This window comes from Chiroxiphia lanceolata, chromosome Z (assembly GCF_009829145.1).
Source record: "Chiroxiphia lanceolata isolate bChiLan1 chromosome Z, bChiLan1.pri, whole genome shotgun sequence".
NCBI classification, from domain to species: domain Eukaryota; kingdom Metazoa; phylum Chordata; class Aves; order Passeriformes; family Pipridae; genus Chiroxiphia; species Chiroxiphia lanceolata.
Window position 1 is genome coordinate 33,318,924 of NC_045671.1, and position 26,093 is coordinate 33,345,016.

Sequence of the window (26,093 nt, forward strand, 5' to 3'; positions counted from 1 at the left end):
TGTTGCTCAGCATCACTGAAAAGAGCCTGGCTCCACCCTCCTGACACCTTCTCTTCAGGTGTTTGAACACACTGATGGGGTCCTGTCTCAGTTTTCTCTTCTTGAGGCTGAACAGGCCCAACTCTCTCAGCCTATCGTGTTGTTCATGATATAATAAATATCATTGTACTTGGAGAAAGATATTCCAGATACTTCATCAAACCTTTATGAGCAATGCTTACAAGCTTTGGCAAGAAAATATTAGTATAATCTTCCAAGGTAAAAAAAGAGACCAAGGAGTATACAAGTTCATAAACCTGTCTGTTTGGAATTTACCTGGCAAGGATGGGCAAACCTGAACTGTGAAACACTGATTGCTCTGCAGTGCTGCACAAAATTATGGCATATTGTCCTCCGGAGAGGAAAGCAAGGTACTTGCACTGTGTTTTTCAGCTAATGATAATTCAGTGCACCTAACTTCAGAACCCCAAATTACATACTATTAGGAAGTTAAATGGAAGAGTCTTTTGATTAGGAGGTTCATGAGAAACTTAGCTTTCCAATGCTTAATGGGCAAGAACTCCTGACTGGTATTTCATGACAGGTATCATAAGACATTTAACACTGTACATTAGGAACACTGTATTCATCTTCAGCAAATACCCAGGTTTAAAGAAGTCACAGAAATACATACAGAGTTGTATTTGTGGCTGCTAGTAACACCCTGATGTTCTCAACTGCCCCTTGCTAATCAGTAGATCATTGCTCTACAAGAGAATTTAATCCAGAATTTCAATCCAATTATGATGGCCTTCTGACATAAGCCTAACCAAAAATTACCTAAGTATCCAACACAAACTAGCGAACAGGTGAGCTACTACTTATAACACAAAGACCAGAGTGTTACACTTAGCTGCAAGGAGTAAAGATTCTGCTTTCATACCTAAAACTTGGAATGTCAAGGTCAGTTGTCCACAGGAAACTCAAATTCTTAGCTGTCACTTTTTAATCCTGAATTGTCAGTGTAGTAGTAACCCAAATTACAGTTTGATTTTTCTTAAGACAGGCCATGGTCAAGGTATTATCCACATCCTTACATGTAGCTATCCTAGTAACTCATCTAGCCACGTGGGCAACGTTTGTGAAGTCACCAGCACCAAGCTCTAGAGCCTAGGTCTGCACAAAACACAGCTGGGCCTGTTCCAGACAGCCAACAGCTAAGGTCATAATAGTATCACAGAAACATTAAGGTTGGAAAAGACCTTTAACAGCATCAAGTCCAACAAACAACCTCGCACCAATACTATGTCCACCATTAAACCATGTACTCGAGTGCCATATTCTTACGCTTTTTGAACTCTTTCAGGGATAGTGACCTCACCACTTCCCTGGGAAGCCTGTCCCGATACTTTACAACCCTTACCATGAAAAATTTTTTCCTAATACCTAAACCTTCCCTGGTGCAACCTGAAGCCATTTCCTCTCATCCTGTCACTTGTTACCTGGGAGAAGAGACTGACCCCCACCTGTCAATTGTCAGATCTGCAGACCAGCAAATTCAGTCTGACCATGATCAACATGTCAATAGGCTATTAAGCAGCACTTCCCTCTTATCTGTTAACATGTACACAGCCACGTTATAGACATAATAGCTTCCTCAACCACCTATATGTCTTTTCATAAAGCTTGTCAACTTCTGCCTTATAAGGAAGATGGCAAATACAGGTGGACATTCTTCGTAAAACCTAATGCAATTGCTTGGGAAGAAAGACATATTGGAAAAGAAAAACAACTTTATTTAACAATGCTTCCAAGCACTAAACATATCAGGGTAGGAGTTAGTACTTTTACAATAAGAAGTTTACCTGCTTGAACCTCAGCTTTTACATTCTCACCTCATCACCTCATTACTCTATTATCAGTTACTCACATCACAATGTAATATATATATATATATGTGAGTTGTTAAAGCAGAAAGAATCATGTCTTGCAGAATATTCCACCTAAGGAGTCCTTCTGCTGTGCCTTTTGCAACTGGACTTGTCTATCTTGTATTGGCCTTTTTAGCCACCAGCGCACTCATAACAAATGTGGGTAGAGCCCTCCCCAAATCTTCGTTCACGAAGCCTGGCCATGATGATGTTAAAATAAAATTGCATTAACATTATCACAAGTCATAAATTTTTGTAACATTAGTGTAAAGCATTTATTCAGTAATACACCTTAAGAAATAAACACTCCAGTGGAAGTTTAGAAGAAGAGAACAGGCAGAATTTGTGGAGATATAGACCAGAACTCTCAGGAAGAGAGATGAATGCAATAGAATGTAGAGCATCAAGTTAAATTTGAAGTTGTTGGTTTTGAGGGCTGGGGGGCTATGGGGTGTGCATTAGGAGCAAAACAGAAACACCACAGAATTCACTATTTCTCATCTGAGATTTCATTCTTCCATTTCCTAGGATTTTGCCACTTAGTATCTGCTACTTTTAATATGCTTAAAAAAGAAAACACAGTTCTGTAAAAAGATGTGGGTATATACAATGTCACCATGGATGACATGAAACTAGCAGAACCAGAGCAGGCAACTGACACTCTTAAACAAGGAGGCTAGAATACAGTCTCCAAAAAAAGAAAGCAGTGCAGCTTCCCCATCCAGGCAATGACTGGAGAGGATACTTGGTCAAGTGAACCATAATTGTGCTACTATAGTTATGCTTCTGCTTTACAAATTGTATCCTGATGACGGTTCCTTTGTGCGCAGCTTCTTATTCAACTCTTCTTATCTGAAAGACAAAGCATATTAGTTTGCACTCTGTAATATTTAATTACTAGACAGATATACTGCTCTGAAAGTGTTCTGGATATATTAAAAAGACATATTTGAAACAGTACTTTAATTTTGGTTGCTATCAATCAGTTGCTATCAATACAGCCAAATCTTAAGTTACAGCTAAACTGCAGCAAGCCTTTGCACAAAGTATAAATCGCCCTACTCCTTGAGACCAGCTTGTGTTAAATTTCTAGTACTCCATTAAATCACATCATCCCCTGATTGTTAGGGTTGGAAGGGACCTCCAGAGATCATCTAGTCCAACATCCCTGCCAAGGCAGGATCACCTAGAGCAGGTGACACAGGAACACATCCAGGTGGGTTTTGAATGTCTCCAAAGAGGGAGACTCCACAGCCTCCCTGGGCAGCCTGTTCCAGTGCTCTGCCACCCTCAGTGTAAACAAATTCTTCCTCATGTTACAGTGGAACTTCTTGTGGTTTAGTTTATGGCCACTGCTCCATGTCCTGTCACTGGGCACCACTGAAATGAGTCTGGCACCATCTTCTTTGAGAGATTTGTACATATTGATGAGATTCCCTCTGTCTTCTCCAGACTAAACAGGCCCAGCTCCCACAGTCTCTCCTCATCAGAGAGATGTTCCAGATCCCTGATCATCATTGTGGCCCTCCACTGGACCCTCTACAGTACCTCCATGTCTCTCTGGTACTGAGAAGCCCAGAACTGGACACAGCACTCCAGATGTGGCCTCACCAGGGCCAAGTAGAGGAGGAGGATCACTTCCCTCAGCCTGCTGGCCACAGTCTTCCCAATGTACCCCAGGATACCATTGGCCCTCCTGGCTGTAAGGGCTCACTGCTGGCTCAGTCAACTTGTCATCCACCAAGACTCGCAGGTCCTTCTCTGCAGAGCTGCTCTGGGACTGGTCAGTCCCCAGCTGCACTGGTACTTGGGGTTATTCCGCCCCAGGTGAAGGACCGTACGCTTGGCCTCGTTGAACGTCATTAGGTTTCTCTCTGCCTGACTCTCCAGCCTATAAAGGTCTCACTGAATGGCAGCATAGCCTTCAGGTGTAACAGTATGAGAGACTGGACTGCTAATGGTTAATGACTTAAAACAACTGTGGAGGCGCCGAAGTGCTATGCTGAAGCCGGGCTTTGAGGCCAGTAAGAGGCAAACCCTGCAAGGTTGGATGGTGCCTTCTATCACGGTAATTATTATACCTTACCCAACTCTGCTCAGCTGCAAAACTTCCCCGTCCCACCTCCCCTCAGGGAAGGTCTGATGGAGCATAACTGGCTTAACCACACTGACGTGAGAGGCAGCTGTCATGTCTTAGAAGGGGTCATAAACCATCAAAGACCCCCAAAGCACCCCCAGACTCATTTCCAGGGACTCTACCAGAGGACTGAAACCACCCCCCCACCCTAGAAGAGGTACCAGGCTTTCCCACCTAATCTGAATGTATATTAACCCATAGGACTTTGTGTTTCATGGGCTTCTTCCCCCACCCTCCATGGATCAAGACTGTGACTTCGACCAACAGTGCAACAATCAAGTCTCATCGTAGATCCATGAGTGGTGATTATGAATCTTTCTACTCTTATCCTTTCTTTCTCTTCCTTCCTTTCCTTTTCTCTTACACATTTTCTAAGTGCTTTCATATTGCCCTATTACTATAGATAATAACCAGAACTGCTACATACGTGCTTTCCATTGCAACTAAATTGTTCTAAATAAACCCTACATATATATCTACAAACACCACACTGATCATTCAGTGTCTTTCACTCTAATCCACCCCAAGGGGTCTATTAACAAGACCTTGAGTTACTCTCGCCTTCAGGGGCAGGTCATAACTCCCCTCAGCTTTCTATCATCTGAAAACTTGCTGAGAGTCCATGCCATCCCTTCATGAAGGTCATTGATAAATAAGCTGAATAAGACTGGACCCGGTATCAACTTCCTCAGTACCTGGGGAACACCACTGGCTATAGGCCTCCAGCTGGATTCTGCTCCACTGATCACAACCCTTTGAGCTTTGCCATTCAGCCAGTTATTCATCCACCTCCCTGCCCATTCATCTAATCCACATTTCCTTAGCTTACCTACAAGGATGTTATGGGAGACAATGTCAAAAGCCTTGCAGAAGTCGAGGTAGTGCTGAGGAATATATATGGTCCAGGTAGCTGGACTAGCAAACCGCAGAGATGCAGATTGAGCTCTGCACGAGAATCTGTGACAAGAGGTCATGAACTGCTGAACTTCAGGATAAAAAAGGCCATGAGCATAGGTGACAGCCAGCCAGGTGAACAGACACTGAGAGACACAGTAGGAGCTGGAAACTGCTGACCTTTTGGATAATAAAAGACATGAAGACTGGTGACACAGCAAGGTGGATGGACACAGGGACATGAAGAAGAGCAAGACTCACATGCAGGGACACTGTGAGGGTATAAAAGTCCAGGGTGTTCCTTTATTGGGGGTCCTCCTTCGAGGTACCCAGCTTGAACTGTTTCTGTTACTATGCTGGGAATAAATGACTTTAGGAAATGAGACATTCCCTAAATGTCTCATTTAGGGAATGAGACACCTGAGATGCTGCTAAGGGAAACACGGGGTCAAACTTGTAAGGAAACCTTGTCTGACTGTGTGAGTGTGGTGTGGGGGGGAGTCAAGTGTAGCACCTGTGGGCTCACTGAGCCACCCACTGTGAAGGGGCTTCAGTCCCAACAGTGAAAGTCTCTGGCATTGGGAGTGTGACTGCCAGAGAGTCGCATGAATGGTCAGATTGAGAAGTTTCCTTAACAGTAGACAACATCCACTGCTCTCCCATTATCAACCTGTCCTGCCATGCCATCACAGAAGGCTATCAGATTGGTCAACCAGGACTTCCCCTTCATGAATCCATCCTGACTACTCTCCATGACTCTCTTTTCTTCTGCTTGCTTGGTGATGACCTCTAGAATGATCTGTTCCATCACCTTTCTGGGGACTGAGGTGAGGCTGACTGGCCAGTAGTTTCCCGGGTCCTCCTTTTTGCCCTTTTTGAATGGGAAGTAATGTTGGCTTTTCTCCTCAGGCACCTCTCCTGTTCTCCATGATTCTTCAAAGATAATGGAGAGTGGTTTAGCAACAACATCTGCCAGCTTCCTCAGCACCCGTGGGAGCATCCCATCAGGGCCTGTGGATTTATGGTGTTAAGTCTGCCTCGCCAATCTCTAACCCAGCCCTCTGAAACCAAGGGGAAGTCTTCCCTTCTCTAGCATTCTTCTCTTACCTCCAGCATCTGGGTTTACTGAGGGCTGGCTTCAGCAGCAAAGACTGAGGCAAAGAAGGCATTCAGTAATTCCACCTTCTCTTTGTCTTCCACCACGAGGTTACGCATCTGATTCAGCAGCAGCCCCACATTTCCCTTAATCTTGCTTTTGCTGCTGAGGTACTTGTAGCCATTGTTATCCCTTGCTAAACTCAATTCCATGGGGGCCCTGGCCTTTCTTATCACATTTCTGCACACCATCTGTTTTGATGGAAGTCTTTTGTATCACTATTACCATTTCATTTTTATTAATGCATTTCAAAAATTGACCTCACATGTAACTAAACACTGCACTACTGGTTAAACAGACTTGACACTTCTGTTGGAAATAGGATAAGGAGACAGGTAGGCTGGAATGCAGAACAGTTCAGACTACTAACACCTTAATGAATTCACAAAAGTTTCAACAACCTACAACACATTTCTAAACAGCCATATTTGTTCAGAGTAAATACACAACTTACAACTAACTTTGTGAATTCTCAAAATCTAACTTCAGATTACTCCATTGCTAATGCACCCCAAGGCTTTTTCTTCAATAGCTGCAGATTACCTCATAAAGTCAGATGAGCATTTTTCCTCATACTTGCAAGATGTTGAAAGAACTAAAGGTAGCATGTTTACTTTGCTTTTATGTCTCATCTTCCTCGAGGAATAAGCACGCCAATAATCTACCTCCCTCCACTTCCATAGCAGGGTTCAACTATTCATGGTAGTATAACTAGTGACAGAATGGACGAAATCTTGTTGATAACATGGACACTTACTATTCAACTTATGTAGTAGGTTGTAGCAAGTTGACCCTGCCACATACCCACTAAAGCCACTCTCTCACTCTCCCCTCTGCAACCAGACAGAGGAGAGAGAAAAAAAACCAGCTAAGGATTCATGAGTTGACATAAAAGCTGGGAGAGGTCAGTTACTGATTACCTTCATGGGCAAAACAGACTCAAAGTGAGGACAGTACTTAAAATTAGTACTAACAGGATAAGAGCAAAAGAGTGAGAAATAAAATGATCTTAAAAAACACCTTCCCCCTACCCCTCCCTCCTTCCATGTTCTCCCTTCTCCCCCCCAGCAGTGCAGGAGGACAGGAATGGGGGTTCCCGCTAAGTTGTTGTTTCTGCCGCTGATCAGGGAGAGGAGTCCTTCCCCTGCTCCCATGGTGTCCCTCCCATGGGAGACAGTCCTTGATGGACCTCTCCAACGTGAGTCCATCCCTCGGGCAGCAGTTCTTCCCAAACTGCTGTCCCATGGGGTGCAGTGCTTCATGGATGAGCTGTACCGATGTGGGTCCCCCACAGGGGCCACAAGTCCTACCCGTGTAAAACCTGCTCCAGCATGGGCTTCCCTCTCCACAGACTGCAGGTCTCTGGCAGGACCCTGCTCCATCCTGGGCCTCCCACGGGGTCACAGCCTCCTTCATGCATCCACCTGCTCCAGCATGGGCTCCTCCATGGGCTTCAGGTGGGTCTCTGCACCCCGATGGTCCTCCATGGGCTGCAGGGGCACAGCTGCTCCACCATGGTCTGCACCATGGGCCACAGGGGCCTCAGCTCTGGTGCCTGGAGCACCTCCTGCCCCTCCTTCTGCTCTGACCTTAGTGTCCACCTTGTTATTCCCATGTTCTCACTCCGCTCTTCCCTGTCTGGAATTCTTTCTGCGCAACAATCTTCTGTTCTTAAATATGTTATCACAGAGGCGTTACTATCATTCCTGATTGGCTCGGCCTTGGCCAGCGGCAGGAAGCCCATCCTGGAGGCGTCCGGCATTGGCTCCACCGGACAGGGGAAGGTTCTAGCAGCTTCTAACAGAAGCCACCCCTGTAGCCTTCTGCTGCTACCAAACAAACCTAGCCACAGAAACCCATTAGCAGGCTTTCATGTGGCATTGATGCTGTTTCCTCCAGTTGTTCAGAGGGTATCAATAAACATGACAGGGAGTATTTTCTTTCATTAGATTTTGGCAATGGTGTCTTAATAAATTCTTCATCTAAGGAGAATACTACTACAGGACTGCAAAATTCATGTTTCTTTCTTTCTTCTGGTGCAGGACTGATCTATCGCTTTCAGACTCACCTCCATTATCTTCTTCTCTTTCAGATGCAGTCTTTTTAGTGCTCTGTGTGAGTTGGACAGGGATTGTAGGGGTAGGTCTGATTTTTCAATATCCCCATTATTTTTTGAATTACTTGTTACATTTGCACTGATATCAAAATCAGATTCTAAGCCTGGAGACAAGCTGAGATCCATGCTATCATATTCTGGAAGTGTCTCATCCAATACTCCCATGTAGCCAGTTTCACTTCATTTTACAAAGCCTGCTTCAGATCTTCTACAGAAGCAGTACGATCTAGTTCCTGTGCTTCAGTTCTCTCAGTCTCTTGTATTCCAGACGTATTTGAATCTGAAGATTCAAAACCATGACTTATTCTCACCTGCTCTTGAGGACTAGATTCCGGAGAACTTACCTTGGGACTTTTTTTCTGACTGTAAATAAGATTCTACAGAGGAAAACAAAATCTCTTGAATCGAATTCACAGTATTCATATCTTATTAGGCCTACTGCATTGTGTTACAGAGTGAACCATTCAGGTAACTTGCAGCTTTACTGAAATAATTCACTTTTTCTTCCTGTGCAATATGTCAATGGACTAATCACGTTTCTAATCAAGGAGCCTTATAAAAACAGTTTCAAACTTACGCAGATTTTCTGGAGTTCGGGGAATTTCTCTCCTTGTTATAAATGGGTTAAAACACAGTGAGCTAATGAGATCATCTAATGGCATTCCTTTTTCTTCATCACTGTCAGGTGACTCAGACATCACAGTCTTTGCAATCTGTAGGATGTTAGAGAAGGGTAAATTCTGAGAAAGTAAAACTGAAACCTCTTTATTTCTATCAGGTATGGTTCAAAATAAATCCCACTCTCCAAATCATCTGGAGAATTTGAAATATCTCAACTTTTCCATAATTTATTATTTAGGATCACAATGACCATAGTGTCCCACAAAATGAAAAGAGGGGACTGAAATCAGAATTCAACTCTAAGTTCTCTCATCATCTATGAATCTGTCTTTCAAATAAGAAAGTGGGCTCAGAATGTATTTAAGACATTAGTCAAGAACTGCATAAACATGAAAACTAGAGCTATATTTACATAAGTAAAACACTTTAGCAGATGAAATGTAACTAGTGAAAATTTTTAGTGAAAAATGCTATTTATTTTCCATTTATGACCATTTATTTAAAAACAAACAAATTACTTCCTAACCTCTTCTGCCAGTTCATCTCTGGCTTTCTCAAGAAGGTCTTCTTTTTCCACAGGAGTCTTTGGCAGGGAAACATCTTGACCTGAATTCTCTTGCATTTCTGAAATGAGGAACTCTTCCTTTCCATTTTTTAGGATTTGCAGAGGCACAGGTTTTTTATTTCCCTCACAAGTTTCTGTATGCAAATTCTAGAGGAAGATTCAGGAATTATTAGCAGTTGTAAACTCAAGTGCTAGAATATTAGCATGAACAAATTGCTGTATGAATTCCAAAAAGCAATGGCCCAAATGTTTAATCAATAAAAATATTTCAGTCTTGAGTTCTAACTAAAGACAAAATATTTTTACAACTGTATTCAAAGTAGGACATAAGTAGTGACCAGGACAGGTTGTTATACACAACACAGACGATTTGCAACTCATTTGCAACTACCTCCAACACAGTACAGTCAACAATTGTGCAATGGACCGCTGTACATGCAAGTTGATTTTACAGCACTTTTTAACCCTCAAGTTTATACACACTTAAAGAAACGAAGTCTGACCACAGCTCACACCAAAAAGACTGTTTCAGCAAGCAGGGAATCAGTCACACACTGTATGTTACCCTGGAAGTAACATACATTGCACCTCTTTCCTCCTGCCCTATTTATGGTTTTACAGGACTGACTCAGATGGGTAAGAATACTGCTAAAAAACAAAACAAAACCAAACAACACACAAAACCAAGCCAACCAAACACACAACCGCAGTAAAAAAAAAACTAAAATCCCACAACCCTCTCCCACAAAGTCTAGACTTTAATCAATATAAAAAGTACATGTCCTAAGTTTAACTTATTTGACAGGTAGAAAATTACATTTTTGATCAACAGGTCTCTGTTTTCAGGTGCTTCCAACAACTCCAACAGCACTGAAGAGATCCTTGAGGGGGAGAGAAAGAGAGTGTAAAAAAAGAAAAAAAACCCACACCAAAAATTTTAGAGACAAATTAAACTTGTGGAAAGCTGTAGTGGGTTTCTATTGCTGGGTTTTGGTAGCAGGGGGGGCTACAGGGGTGGCTTCTGTTAGAAGCTGCTAGAACCTTCCCCTGTCCGGTGGAGCCAATGCCGGACGCCTCCAGGATGGGCTTCCTGCCGCTGGCCAAGGCCGAGCCAATCAGGAATGATAGTAACGCCTCTGTGATAACATATTTAAGAACAGAAGATTGTTGCGCAGAAAGAATTCCAGACAGGGAAGAGCGGAGTGAGAACATGGGAATAACAAGGTGGACACTAAGGTCAGAGCAGAAGGAGGGGCAGGAGGTGCTCCAGGCACCAGAGCTGAGGCCCCTGTGGCCCATGGTGCAGACCATGGTGGAGCAGCTGTGCCCCTGCAGCCCATGGAGAGCCATTGGGGTGCAGAGACCCACCTGAAGCCCATGGAGAAGCCCGTGCAGGAGCAGGTGGATGCATGAAGGAGGGGGGAAGGTGTTTTTTAAGATCGTTTTATTTCTCACTCTTTTGCTCTTATCCTGTTAGTACTAATTTTCAGTACTTTTCTCACTTTGAGTCTGTTTTGCCCATGAAGGTAATCAGTAACTGACCTCTCCCAGCTTTTATCTCAACTCATGAATCCTTAGCTGTTTTTTTTTCTCTCTCCTCTGTCTGGTTGCAGAGGGGAGAGTGAGAGAGCAGCTTCAGTGGGTGCCTGGCATCTTAAAAGGCTGTTACGTATTGTATGCTCCGTATCTGTCCGTTACGATTTCCCTCAATTCGTCCCGGTCATCAGAAAGCAATTTTACTATAGGGAGAACAATGTGACAATTAGGGCAGATTTAGCCCTACTTGTGTATCAGCCTCCCAAAATTAATAAATTAATAAACTTTGCCCTTGATTACTACACAGAAAAGGGGGATTTTGCGATACTTTTGTAAACAAGTTTTCGGCATTCTACAATCAAAGATAACTGAAAAGTCTTCTGTAGACTTGACATCATTCTTTCTCCTAGATATTGTATTCTTTGTCTGAATCACTTCCAGCATGCACAGGTCTGTTCCTATACAAACTTGTTGATATTTAACAATGCCCTGACTACCAAAGACTTCAGCCTTAACATTTCTAGGGAGTTTAGTGCTAATTTCATAGCTCTCAAAAATGCAGTCCTCACTTGTTAGGCACACCTTAAAATCTTAACATTTGCTGTTACCTGTCTGTAGAATCAGAAGACGACAAAAATCTATGCCGCATGAAGTCACTGAAAGAAATCCAGAATTTAGCTGTTAACTACTTTGACAATCTCTGAGACTTATATGCAACTACTTCTGCTGATGTCTAAGAATCATATGTCCAATAAAGGACAACCTTCCTTTGCTAACCTCTGTCATGGGTTGACCTTGGCCAGATTCTAGGCACCCACTGAAGTCGCTCTGAGCTGGGAGAGGCCACACAGGCAAAATAGACTCAAGGTGGGATTAATACTAAAATTTATTACGAACAGGATAAGATCTAAAGAGCAAGATATAAAACAGTCTTAAACACACTTTCCACCCACCCCTCCTTCCTTCCATGTTCTCCCTCCTCTCCCCGCAGCAGTGCAGGGGGACAAGTCCACCCCTCGGGCAACAGTTCTTCCAAATCTGCTGTCTCATAGGTCACTCTTCCATGGGCTGCAGGGGAACAGCCTGCTTCACCATGGTCCTCACCACAGGTTACATGGGGGGCCACAGCACTGAGTCGTTCCCCTACTCCGTGGGGTCCCTCCCACAGGTAACAGTCTCTGATGGACGTCTCCAAGGTGCGCCCACTCCTCAGGCAGTAGTTCTTCCATACCTACCATCCCGAGAATCACTTCTCCATGGGGTGCAGGGGGGCCTCTGCACCCCAATAGTCCTTCATAGGATGCAGTCCTTCATAGGGTGAGCTGTACCGATGTGGATTCCCCACAGGGCCATGAGTCCTACCCGGGAACAACCTGCTGTGGTGTGGATTTTCCTCTTCACGGGTCACAAGTCTCTTTCTTGAAGGACTCTGCTCCATCCTGGGTCTTCCATGGGGGGTAACAGCCTTTTTCCATGCATCCATCTGCTCCAGCATGGGCTTGGCTGCACACAGTGCGCTGCCCCAGCCCCATCCACCCCTCCACAGGGGCTGCTGTTCAGCTCGACCGGCACTGCCGAGAGTAGCACGGGCAGCTCGGCTGGGGCACCACTGCTTGCTCTGGGCTAGGTGCTGAGAGGCCCAGGCCAGGCTGCCACTGCCCACTCCCCCACCCCCACAGTGGGGGAGGTGGCAGGGCCACCTAGGAGCTTCAATCAGCTCTCCCCTGGCTGGAATTCTTCTGTGCATTGTTCTTAATTGTTCTTAAATATGTTATCACAGAAGCATAATTATTGGCTCTCACTTGGCCCGCAGCAGGAAGTCCTTCCTGTAGCCAGCTATCATTGGCTTCACTGGGGGGAAAACTTCTAGCAGCTTCTAACCGAAGCCACCCTATGTAGCTCCCCTCCGCTACCAAAAACCCAGCCACCTCAACCCACGACACTCCCTTTCTCTCCTAGTAGGAAACTTTCAAGTATGTGTAGGATTCATATTATGAAATACAGAATTATTCAAAAGGTCATGAAACATTCCTGGACTAAGCAAATGACAAACAGGCAAAAAATTTTATAATATCATTGTTCTGTGTTCTATCCTTCGCTGGTAATACAGTAAGAGTAGTTACAGAACAACGTAATTGTAACTCTCAAGAAGAGTCATGAAAAAAGTCTTGTTGAGGAGGTTTAGCCTAAGAAAATTTTCTGTTCTCTCCACCCACCTCTTAAAGCTTGGAACAATATATTTAAAAAGTGAGATAAAAACCTTGCAACTTGGCTGCTACGCATCCTATTCAGCAGCAACTAGTTGATCAATCAGTCACCAGCCAGAGAAAGCAGCAGTTACTTTAGGCCTATCTTGCTAAATTAGGTGGTGGTGACATGTAAGAAATGGGCTACTGAAATATTCCACTAAGGTTCAAGACATGCAAAATATTCAAGTCCAGCAAATAAATTTCTCTTTTTTTTCCCCATTGCTTTTTTATCATTTTCTCATTAAGCATACCATTTTGGTGGTGATGATGACTTATCCATCATAGTTTCCAAAGCTCCCTCATCTTTCTCACAACGTTCTTTATTAAGAGAGCCAAAAATACCTAGAAAAGCAAGTAGAAAGTTTTATTATTGCTTCCGTTTTCTTTGCTCAGGCTTTCCAGGTGACATGACTGACTCAGACCACTTCTGTAGACTACTCACAGAATGGACTTTATGAAACGCTTCAAGAAAAATAAATTAATATGTAAGCAGGACAATGTTATCAATCCTTTTGCTCAAGTACCACCTGTAGCCACAGATGCCACTAGTAGCAAGCTCTTTGTGTTGTTCCTGAACACATGTTCAAGAAGAATGATACTATCTGCTGCCCTACATTATCAATCACATGTTCCACCTTCTTCCAGCCTACAATCCCAGCCACATCATTATTGGCCTCACCTCTCCATAAATGCATCAGTTGTGTGGCACATCAATTACACAAAGCACAATTCCACTCATGTTTACCCCAACTGCATTAATTAATAAATATCTCTCATCCTTTTTGCTGCCTTAGTTTAAGCAAGGCAAAGCACACTATAAGTAAATGTTTTGCACATTATCAGAGGTACACATACCTCAGCTAAGGACCCTCTAGAATAATAAATACTAATTTTGGCATATCTTTAATGAAAAGCTGAAGTTTAATCTCACTAGTTCTCTACTAACCCTAAATTTCAGCTTCTGCAAAGACAAAGGGCATTTCCTGTTGCATTCACCTCAACAACACATCCAAAATCCAAGCTCACGTCAGGTGGTTAGGTGAGGTTAATTACTATATCAACAGGTAGAAAGTTAAGTTTTCTTAATGGCTGGATTCTCCAATTGAGCATCTTAACCACAGAGTAGAGAGAATGTCACAGACACAGTCTGTTTCAAGCTTTTGAATATTACCAGCTCACAGCATCATTGCACAATCCTTAAAATTTTTAAGGCAAACTACCTTCCTTCCATTTGCAGATCTGTGGCCTTTGCTTTGCAGCTTCTAGCCTTATACCCACGTATCCTCAGACTGCTGGAGAAGCATTTTCATCTTTGTAACCAAAAGGATCTTCTTGCTATTGTTTTGCATCTTTAAATTCCAATATGCCTCTGCTATGCCATTTTTCCTAAGAGGGACTGCAAGTGACACGACTCAAGCAGTCTTCCCCCTTGCTTTGTAGCTTCTAACTCCACTAGGGACATCAGCACTTTGTCAAGAAGCATTACCCAGTAAAATATAATCAGCCTATCAGCTGATTAACATGTACAACAACCATGATCAAAGTGAGCTTTGATCAACACTGGTAACCTAATGACTGGAAGCACCAAATAAGGTCCTAACCAAATGGCACAGTTACTATGGAATTATTTCAGAATGTACTAGGGAAAGATACTTACCTGCAAGGACACCTTCAGTTTCTTTTCCTATGTGACCAGTGGGGAAGTTTTATCTTCTTTCTCTCTTTCTTACTACTCCTTCAACCCAATATCTTTACTGAATGTATTTTCTAGAACCCATGAACCTTTGTACACATAAATCTGTCTCAACATCATTTGTACAAGAACAACAAAATATCAAACAGCTCAGCACTGGGTTTTTGCCAAATTTCAGAGGATCTCCCAGGCAGGACAAGGCTGAAAAATTGTGACGAAGAGTCATTCAGAACTAGATTACCACAGACTACTATAGAATATCTCCAAACACAGGCAGGGAGCCTTTTTGACTCCAAGTAACTTTTAACAATTGTGGCAGTGGGGGAGAAGAAAAAGAAGCTTCTCCTGGTCACCCACCTGAAATTGATGTTAGATATTGATGAAGGTCACTGTCTTTATCTTCTTCTGGAAGACTAGGAGACTGGGGTGGCGAAGTTGTTGAACTAGGTTCCTTTCAAAATGAAGGAAAAGGTTACACAAGGAGGCTGAAAAAATCTGCTTATCAACAGCAATTAACAGATAGTTATTTACAACAGCTTTTCTGCAAATCAGCTCTCAGACTCAACATGAAGCTTCTCTCTCTGCTGGGTAGCCAGGCAAGGGTACAAACTTTGAGTGTCAGAATGGAAATTTTTGTTCATTCATCAAGCACACCACTCTAGAAGGGAAAAACAGAACTCAGACTGAGAGCACACAAATGCTCAACTTCCACAGGGGGATGAACAGAGACAAAACCAAAACCAATCACTTCACTCTTACACTGATCTACTATCTTGACAAGATGGTTCCATTCCCCCATCTCAAATGAAAACAGCTGTCATCAAGTCAAATGTATTCTCTTTTAGAAAGACTTCATAAAGCATAATCAGCTATTCTGCACTATGTAATGCCCCAGCCTCACATATAAAGCTTAAGTGTAGATCTACATCCTCCCTCACCTTCTCTTCCCCAGAATCAGATAAACTGAACACTACTTACTAGATCCTCTTTAAAGATTGAATTAAAAGGATGATGGCCAAGAAATGTTTTCCACTTCATTTCCCAGTCTTCCTCTTTTCTGGAAATAGATTCACACACTGACACACAATGTTGATGCTCTCTTTCTAGCCTGCAACATATAAGCATGAAAATGGTAACATATCTGTTTGTGGAGATAACAATTCTGCATAAAGTTGTACAGTATTATGTGTTCTCCTTATTCTGCAAAACCTGTCATATGTATGAACTTATTCATGCATTTGTGCCTGTACTAAGAACTAACTGAAATTCACAACTGTGCTAGTTAGAGCAGCCAGGAGCAGTTCATCACTGTTTAGGTGTAACCCAAACTGTGTATTCTACACCCTCTATGTCATTTCCCAGGAACTGTTATCAATAGACCATTTGCAGCAGCTGCCCAGAGTACACCTGACCCCTGAGGCTATAAGCTGGGTGTTAAGAAGCCTGTGAGATAGGAGGATGTTCCTATCCTCACACGAATGACTCCCCTCCAGGGAGTCATTAGCACCTCCACACCCAGCATGAGGGGTCATGTCTGCTAACAGGCCACCAAGGATTCCAAAAATATCTCACGACTCACAATCACCCACTGTGGAACTCCCTGCCCTGGGGGAGGTACTGGGCATTCCCACTCAAACCAGAGTGTATATCATTTTGGGGTTGTGGGACTTCTGGGCCCTACTCATCGGATCCAGAGGAGGATCAGAACCTCGACTGGACTGCAACCACCACCCTTGACCAGATTGCAACCAGCACTCTCACCAACAGGTTTTCCTCCCCTCTTACTTTGGACTCAGGGGGACCACGTGGGGCTCAGCACAGGGGCCAACAAACACCATTCTGTTCATGCCCCAGGGTGCTGGCTTATACATCTGGGTTTTGTGGGTTAAAACCAATTGTTTGTCCATATAATTGTATTATTGTTATTAAATTGTAACTCTTGACTTATAATCTCTTTTGAGTTCATTTCTCCTGCCAGTTTACCTTTAAACCAGCACAACAACCAAAAAACTGGCTGCTAGGTATCCTTATGTTTTTGCACCAGAATTAGAAGAACTATATTTAAATACATACACAAATGAGATACACTCTTTAAACTTCCCTAAGCTAGGTTCAGGTAGAAGTTTTAAAAATCTCAGAACCTATTAACATAACAAGAAAAAAAAAAAGTAAAAATCAGATCAGCTAGCAAATGAGGTTCCCAGGAAAAAAGCCTAGAATATTAATGAAGCCAAGACAGAAAGCTGAAGTTACTTAGAGAAGAGTCTCAATTAAAACTTATATAAATAATCAAACATTAATTTCCCAGAGGCAAAGGAAAATGACTCAACCAAATGTCTTTCCTATAAGTAACATTTTTCTAGAAAAGTCTCCATGGTAGTTAGACATGATCCTAAGATTTAAGAACACGGGACCAGAGAAAATTTGCCAACAATTACCTCTTTGTGTTCAAATTCTGTAATAATTTATTGCAAGATTTAACCATGTTCTCAATCCTGTGAAGTTCTTTTAATTCAGACTGACAGTGTTCATTTCTCAACATCCTCAAGGTTTCATTTAACACGTGCATGACTGCTAAGAACTTCAATTTTCCATCTTCATATATATTTTCTGTAAAACTCTTGAAGTTTAGCAAGCAAGAAAAAATTAATGAACAGTACCAATATCAGAAAGTTATGTCTTTTGCAGTAAGAACAGATTGATTCAGTTCCTGATTGTTTCATTTGTCAAATAACGCATTCTACACTAAACCAATATGAACCAAGGAAACTTCAACCAATGAGGTATTCCATTTAATCACTATCCCAAAAGCTGTGACACAAACAACATCAATGACGTAACTGAACAATACCATATACTACACACTGGAAACAAAAGCAAAAGTTAAAGCAATAGTTAAACCAGTCAACCTAGTTTTAATGTCTAAACAACAAAATAGTCAAGTACTAACCAAGTCAAGTACTACTTATCAATGTAGTTACTGAACCAAAAAAGTTAATGGGTTAAACATAACAAATACAAAAGAGCATTATAATCCTAACAAGTTTTTGCATACAGACTATGTATTTTATGCATCCTTTAGCAATCATCTCTTATAATTCATGAAGTATTTATTTTTTAAGGTATCTAATTGCACCCCTGGGGACTAGAAATTTAGCAAGAAGAACAAAAACTACTTACTTCATCATTTTCAATTCTGTGAGCCAGCAACCGTGGAACGCTCAAAACAACATCAGTTCCATCTAAAATGCACTGATGTGCACAATTTTCAAGTATAGAATCCACAACTTCCTTATCCTTTTCCAGAGATGTAAGCATTTCCATTATAAGTGTCCACATACTGCGGACCTTAATGGGCAACACAAAAATGCTATGTTAAAATGTTTGCCATAATATCTATAATGACAGAGTATCAAAACAGCATAAAGGCAGATGAAGGGGCCAGCATAATCAGAGGTAGACAAGGGGAAATAAAAGTATCTGAGAGCAGGTGTTGCAGAAACGTTAGAAGAAATACAATACACTGTCACAGCAGAAACAAAATCCTCACCTTTTCAATTCTCTCAACTGTGTCACTTTTGTTTTGGTCATTTTGTTTCACCCTATATGCACATGTAAAACAAAAGTTCAAGTGGACCATAATGAAATTACAGTTCCTATTTCATAAAACTGAGCAACTAAACAATTTTATATATCCTAACTTACAAGGAAAAACATTTACCTCAAAGACTGTATCTGCACAGCTGCATATTCAGACTCTGTCTCTTCTATTTCTTTAACTAAAACCCTAGGAAGAAAGTTAACAGTTACCACAGGTTTATCAGAATTACTTGCAGCCACTAACTAATCTTGCTCATTCTTTCAAAATCTGCATACTGAGATAGTTGTGGAATAATGTAAAAAAAAAAAAAAAAAAAGGTTAACAAAACTTCCTTACCATGACTTTGTGTAGAATTAGTGTCAGGAAAGCCACTAAGATATATATAAATTAAGCAATCAACATTCTGTCTCAACAGAATGGTTTCTATTAGACCCAACAACGATAATGAAATTACTAGAAATGTACATTATCAACATAAACCTCCAAACATATTCATCAATTGTACCACATACCTCAGTTTCAAGACCAGAGAACAGAATATGGGAGTACAAGCAGCTGGACCACTTAAGTTCTTTTGCTGAAGTGTTTTTATTGACTTTTTAAGCATGTAAAAACAGTGGTCTGATTTTCAGAAACACTAGGTGCCTAATCACGCTGAATTTGCAAGGATCTTCAGAGTTGTGATCCCTTGTCAAGAATGAAAAAAAACTATGGAGAACTGCATTTTTGAAGGATATCATTATGCAATAGCAGTAATGTTTCCCAAGCAAGGTTGCAGGAAATACAGAATTATAGAAATCAGACAAGTTCATGAGAGTTTGATATCTGGAAATTGTATTGCTGACCCTTCCATTGAAAGCAGAGCCTTTAGTTATGTTACTCATGGCCTTGTCAAGCCAAGTCTTGAATATTTCCAGGAATGGAGATTCCATTTCTCTGGGCAACCTTTTTCAATGTTTAATTGTTCTCGTATGAGACTTTTTTTAAATCCAGATGGAGTTTTCCCCTACGTACCTTGTGCCTGTTGCCTTGTCCTGTCACCATACATCCTTGTTAAGAGAGTACCTCCATCTTCTTTACAACTACTTTTTAGATACTGAAATTGTGATTAATCTCCCTGAGCACTGCCTTTTTCAGGCTAAACAAACCAAGCTTCTGCAGCTTTTACTCATGTGTCAAGTTCTCCAACCCTCTAAACACCGTGGTCCTCTGCTAGTATCTCTCCCATCTTTCACTCTCCCCTCGATGGGGCAATCAAAACTTAACATAGTATTCCAGGTGTGGCGTTAAAATTGCCAACCCCAGCCAGCAACTAAGTATCACACAGCTGCTCATTCCCTCCCCACTTCCCCAGTCCCAGCAGGATAGGGAGCATCTAAAAAAGGGTAAAACTTGTGAGCTAAGAACAATTTAATAACTGAAATAAAGTAAAATATTGTAACAACAGAGATGTAAAGCAGAAAGAGAGAGAGGAATAAAACAAGAAAAACAAGTGATGCACAATACAATTTTCACCACATCCTGACCACATCTTTTCCATACAGCATAGCACGCTGCTGATCTTCTTGGCTAACCAGGGCACTCTGCTGACTCATGCTCAGCTTATGGCCCCACACTACTCTCACCTCCAGTTCTTAGCAGAGCTACTTCCCAGACAATCATCCACAAGCCTGTGCTGCTGTTGGGAACTACTTCATCCCAGGTGTAGGAAGTCACACGAGCCTCTGTTAAATCTCACACAATTTTTGTTGTGCAGGTCTACAAACGCAGCAAAGTCTCTCTATGTAATGCCTCCTCATTGCAATGTGTCTCCTTTCCTCACAGTTTGACACCTTCTGCAAGTTTGGCCAGTTTGCATTCAATCTTGTCATCTATATCCCTTAGGAAGACACAGTATTAGCCATAGAAGAACTCCACTCAAGGACAGCTACACCAGTTACAACTTTGAGGCACTATCACCCTTTGGGCTCATCCCTTTAGCTGTTCTGAAAGGATGCCAGGTAAGTATCCCTGCATGCTTGGATGCGTTCCATTAGGTAGGAGTGAAACCTTCGCTGCACCCTCTTCTTCTATCAGTGTTTCGTTGCTTCTTTCACCATTGCTTCTTGGAGAAGAGACTGGGCTACTGACCTTAGCCACGCACACCGAGGCAAAGCACACAGTACTTTAGCCTATAAAACTTTCAACTTATCATTTCGTTCAGAGGCAGACCTAAATCCACCATATACTTCCACTTCCTAATAACATACCTACGTGATTCTTTTTTCAGGCTTTTATCGGGTTCTTGAAGCTTTAGGTGAACTTTGGCTCTCATAGTTACCTCACTGCACACTTGAGAAACACTTCTGTATTCGTGTCTGGGAGTCAGTTCCCTTTTCTATATTCCATATCCTGCTACTCTGGTTTCTGAACTCTACCACAGGCTCACTGCCCTAATCTGGTTGGTTCCTTGTTACACCTGCTTCTTTTTCTACTTAAGGTGAGGGACCATGCGTAAACTTCATCAAGGATCTCTGAAAATATCACTCTTGAGCCTTTCTGCTTTCCACAAGATGCCTTCTAGCAGTTCCCTGGGCTAGTGGAAATTCACTCAATTTATAAATCCATTGTTATTAGTTTTCCACTCAACTTCCTCACTTTCCTTAGGATCTTAAGTTCTACAGTCTTAGCTACAGTGGCCATAAAAGTCCTGTAATGTCTCCAGAGAAGTTTCTCTTACTTATATGCAGTGGGTTCAAAAGAGCACCAATCCTATATGGAACACTGTGATTGCATTACAAAGTCATCCTCTAGGCACTCCCACTTCCCACATTGCTAATGCATCACTGAAATGCTTTCCCAGCAAATACCAGGGTAAACTGAAGTCCTCTGTAAGAATCAAGGCCAGCTGATACCCACCATGAGGTCTGCCTGGATGCTAAACCCTCGGATCTTGATCCAAAGCCATGAAACATGATTAGTCCTCTTATGTGGAGCTATACTACATGCACTGTCACTGCTCTTTTACCTATAGTGCAACTCATCGCCCTTTGCTGCCACTTACTGAACAGCTCGCAACTGTCCATGACAGTGCTCCAGTCACAAACTATCCCATACGGATCCTTTAAATTCCATTGATACATAAGTCTGTGCCTGCACAGAAAGTTCCAGGTCTTCCATAAAAAAGAGTAATAAATAGCATACTTTTGGTGAAATAATTAAGGTTCCTGTAAACAAAATATGTCTCACAATGACTAAGCAAAGCCAAATGTTTCATCCTGAGACAGTTATATTTTAAAGATATGACCCTTCAAAAGTTAAGAAATCATAGTGTGCTATACATGCAGAATTCCCTGGTCATTTTAATGCCCTACTATTCATATCTTCCAAAATACAGCACCTCCTAAATGAAGAACTAATTTCTTTTAGACTATTATACTTCACAAAAGATCTACAAACAGTAGAGCTGTCAATTAGAAGATGTAAAGGGGGAAAATATGGGAGAACTTGTGAGGTAAAGCAGATGTAGCCTCCTCAAATCCCTTCAAAAACACACACGCATAAGTCAGCTTTTATGAAAAGACTAAATTTCTTTAAATGCATTACTTACTGTGCTTTTTTCCCATATTCTTGAATAACAATGTCTTCCTTTTGAAGAATTTGCAGCAGTTTATTGTATCCAACTCTATGTCTTGCTTTTGCAATGTACATGTCCTCAGGTCTCAACGTTACAGCTTCAGCAAAAGGTATACAAGTGCCTAAACAGAAGTTAATGTTTGGATGACATCATTCACTTTTAGCAAATGGATAGCTTCTTAATCTACCTAGTTGGAACTGAAATGTTCACAAATCAAGATGCTCGTTTTACCTGGACTGAAATAGAGCAGGCAATGTACTGCCTTTTTTGCCACTTTTTTTTCTGTTGTATATATCTTCATTCCCTCATTCTCTTCCTTTTTCTTTAGGTTATCAAAACAATACAAGATGCCTAGAATAGACAGGTCTGATGCTTCAGAATTCATCAAGTTCTGAGGAAGAATATGGTATAGCGAGCCAGTACTTTTGGACCAAATCATTGCTTGTGCAGTCAGTGGTGAAGAGCATTGCATAGATGAGCCTTGGAACAAGACCCATAAAGCAACAGAGAGCAAAACTATCAGCATTGTTCTATCAGCAGTAGCTCTACACAAGTGCACAGGACGCTGTGAAAGACTGAACTGAGCAGCCAACTCAGAACTACTTACAGCTCTTGTCATACATTAAAGACCGACAGATGTGCAAACACAACAAACAAAGCATTTTTATTCTTTCATTACAACTTACCTACAGAGAACTTTTTCATGTCCTCAATCATTACATATCTTGCAAACCAGTAGACTAAGTGAACAAATTTAGGACCAGCAGGAGAAAGCAGTGATGAAGGCGTAATCTTTGGAAGACGGCTTTGCCCTGGATGCTAGAAAAGTTAAATTATTTTAAACACAGATGTAATCTAAGAAATAAAGCATAAACAACAGCTATCAAACACGTAGCTGAGTACCAAAACACTACAGACTACTTGCTAGCAAGCCTGATCCAAAGCTAAATGACTTTGCTACCACAGCTGACACTTTCTCTAGTCAGCAGAAGAGAACAAAGCTTTTTTCAGTATTCCTACCACCACCCCTAGTTCTGTACACAAGACAGCTTCAATGCAAAGACTGAACTTAGTGTTGGATAAATGTGAGAAATCGGTGCCTTCCTAATTGGTAATCCCTATCTTTGAAAATACATTAAAGTTTTCTTTCGTATTTTCCACTCAAGTTATTAATTAATGCAGTTTTACCATATTCAAAGATACTGCATTCCTGGCTTACACTTTGTCCATTATTACTAAAAAATCGAAAGTTTTGCAGTATATAAAGATGTAATTTCCAGAACAATTATTAAAACAAAGGCAGCATAAGAAGGTAACATAATAACCAATGATACCTGAAGCAATCAGTTTTGATTTATCTTTTTAAAAAGCTTGCCTTAAATTTTAGTCCCTTTTCCTATATACAAGGAAAGACTAATATTAAAGTTTTTCATGCATGTGAAACAGCTTTCACAATAATAAACACATTCCCAGGCAACTTAAACAAACACCTCTCAAGCTGAAGGAAGTTATTCTCACCCAGAGCTAAGGAACTCTCTAGACTTATGTTTAATTAAATACCGTTACCCAGAAGCAAGCCACAGAAGTTTTAAGACCTAAGATTAGGTCCCTGTCATCTAAATTCCACAATGCCACAGTTTTTTCTTCAAAGAAGTCCAAAATAAACTATGTGAAAGAACACACAAAGTAAAACTGAATTCTTTGATAAAAATCCTTATTTAAAACTCTGATTTAAAGGAGTTTTCTCAAAAAAAAAAATGAGGTCGCAGAAACCAGCACAGCATCAACTTCCACTCATCATGATACTTACTGAAATTTCTCCTAGCCAGTTACAGCACTGCTTCCTAAATTGAAGATTGGCTTCCATTCCCAACACATAATTCCTTTCCATTTAAAAAGGATGAGTGAAAAAAAGAAAATAAATTCAAAACATGTTCAAATATCCAGATACCTAATTAACCACTATAAAAACAAGACTAAGACAAAGATTTCTTTTTATGCCTACTGGAGGAGCCAGCAAATGAGGGACGCATATCCTAGACCAAGAATAGCTAAAAGTTTGTTAAATGAGAATGTTTTCTTTCCATAAGTTAACTACAGACTCTTTCAGAGACAGATTTGTTTGCAGCTCTTTCTAACTTCGGGTAAGGGAAGAAGAAGAACAAAAAAGGGGTCATAACTGACCATTTTCATATCACTAGCCTTCCTCCTGCCATGTCTTCAGATGCATAAGCTAAAACAGCTCAGCTATAAGAGGAAAACAGTTTAATGAACATAGGGTTCTTGCCATGCTAAAGATCCTGGCAGTAATCCATAAATGGGAAATGTTACTCTTTGTTTGGTCAGTACTATGAATGGAAAAGATAGATTACTTTGCAGCTATTAAGTTTATATCAGTTATAAACTTTGTCACCAAGTTACAGATACTATCAGACACAACTTTAATTATTCCCATGTTGTGATACAGAGTAGCGATGAAAAGGAAACAAATATTCTGACTCTATGCTCTTCTTCCACAGTATTCCCCAAGTGACCACTTCCCTCCCTCCAGCAAGTGTATAAATATATTCTTAATTAAGAGCAGAGCTGTAAATAACCTCACAAGCCAAACACTTACCGAAAAGTTTCTTGTGCACGGTCCTTATCCAGCTTAGTAAACAAGAAGAGGGCAACGACAGCAAACGCTTTGGGGTTTGGTTTATCAAACATGTTCCTAATACACAAATGAACATCAGAAGCAGTTATGGTGACAAATTAATAGAGCATTTTTACTGGCCATTAAAGATTACAAAACATTAGGCTATATTAAAGCATTACAAATTACACATTGAATACTTTGTTACTTGTGTGTAAAAGTATACATCGTCCACCCTATTTAACAGAGGTGAAATCCAGGGCTGCATCAAAAGCATGGCCAGCAAGTCGAAGGAGGTGATTCTCCTCCTTTGCTCTTCTGAGACTCCACCTGGAGTACTGCATTCAGTTTTGCTGCCCCCAACATAAGAAGGACACGGAACTGTTGGAACAAGTCCAGATTAGGGCCATGAAGTTGATAAGGGAACTGGAGCACTTCCCCTATGAAGGCAGAGAGAGTTGGGCTGTTCAGCCTGGAGAAGAGGAGGTTACAGTATCTGGATTGGTCCTATGGGAAAGCCAGAGAGGGACTCTTCATAAGGAACTGCAGTAGCAGGACAAGGAGTAACGGGTAAAACTTGAAAGAGAGGAAATTTAGGTACAATATTAAAAAGAAATTCTTTATTGTGTGGGTGGTGAGGTACCAGAGCAGGTGGCCCCATCCCCGGCGGCGTTCAAGGCCTCGAACAATCTGGTCTACTGGGAGGTGTCCCCCTGCCCGTGAGCGAGGGGGCGATCTTCCAACTCCTTGACGTGCTATTATTCTACGAAATAATTCCGGTGAGAGCGTTATCTTTCAAGGCCAGTTTTGAAAACACGCGCTAGGGAGCCGCTCGCCTCGCCTTCCCTACGGGACTGTGCAGGGGAGCAGCTCTTATCATTCCTGGGGTTCATTTCTTCGGACAGAGGTAACACGGACCGCGGTGGCACTGCGGGCTTTTACCCTGCGCTACATATTGCCAGGGGCATCGGGACCCTCGGTGGCTACGGTGAAACGCCCCCGCCCCGCTCCAGCCGAGCGCTCCCGGGTGGAAGAGCCACCGCCTCGCCCTCCCCCGGCGCTCCCTCGCACTGACCGTCCCACGTTCACGTCCTTGGGGCATTTGTTCGGGTCGAAGCCCAGGGCCAGCAAGTAGAGCCAGAAGTGATCCTTCTCCCAGACGTGGGCCATGGCTGCCCCGGGCGCTCGGACCGCGCGGGCACCCGCACCTCGCGCCGCAGCCCGCCAAAAACAGCCCCGCACCGGCCCGCCCTCGCGAGACCGCTCTCCCCAAAGCGAGGCGGGGCGGCCGCGCTGCCTCACGGGAGATGTAGTCCAGACGCCGAGGAAACCGCCAGCGGCCTCTTCCGGTTGAAATGGGTTTG

At 42.1% G+C, this 26,093-nt stretch overlaps 1 protein-coding gene and 1 non-coding gene across 3 annotated transcripts; both read right to left on the reverse strand.

Moving 5' to 3' along the window:
* Positions 1 to 2,160: 2,160 nt before the first annotated feature.
* On the reverse strand, positions 2,161 to 25,964 carry HAUS6 (HAUS augmin like complex subunit 6). 2 transcript variants are annotated; one of them, XM_032676090.1, is made up of 16 exons: positions 25,805 to 25,964; positions 24,712 to 24,807; positions 23,905 to 23,977; positions 22,781 to 22,913; positions 22,068 to 22,215; positions 18,599 to 18,664; positions 18,428 to 18,479; positions 18,058 to 18,225; positions 17,316 to 17,497; positions 15,856 to 15,985; positions 15,235 to 15,328; positions 13,436 to 13,526; positions 10,217 to 10,280; positions 9,361 to 9,546; positions 8,791 to 8,926; positions 2,161 to 2,762 (listed from the first exon to the last, which is right to left on the reverse strand). In XM_032676090.1, the coding sequence occupies exons 1-16, from the start codon at positions 25,897 to 25,899 to the stop codon at positions 2,749 to 2,751; spliced, it is 1,728 nt and encodes a 575-aa protein (XP_032531981.1). In that variant the 5' UTR covers positions 25,900 to 25,964; the 3' UTR covers positions 2,161 to 2,748. The 2 variants fall into 2 exon arrangements, with proteins under 2 accessions (XP_032531981.1, XP_032531980.1); XM_032676089.1 differs by lacking the exon at positions 2,161 to 2,762 and adding an exon at positions 8,295 to 8,493.
* On the reverse strand, positions 11,070 to 11,200 carry LOC116781271. The gene has a single exon (XR_004354838.1).
* Positions 25,965 to 26,093: the final 129 nt, after the last annotated feature.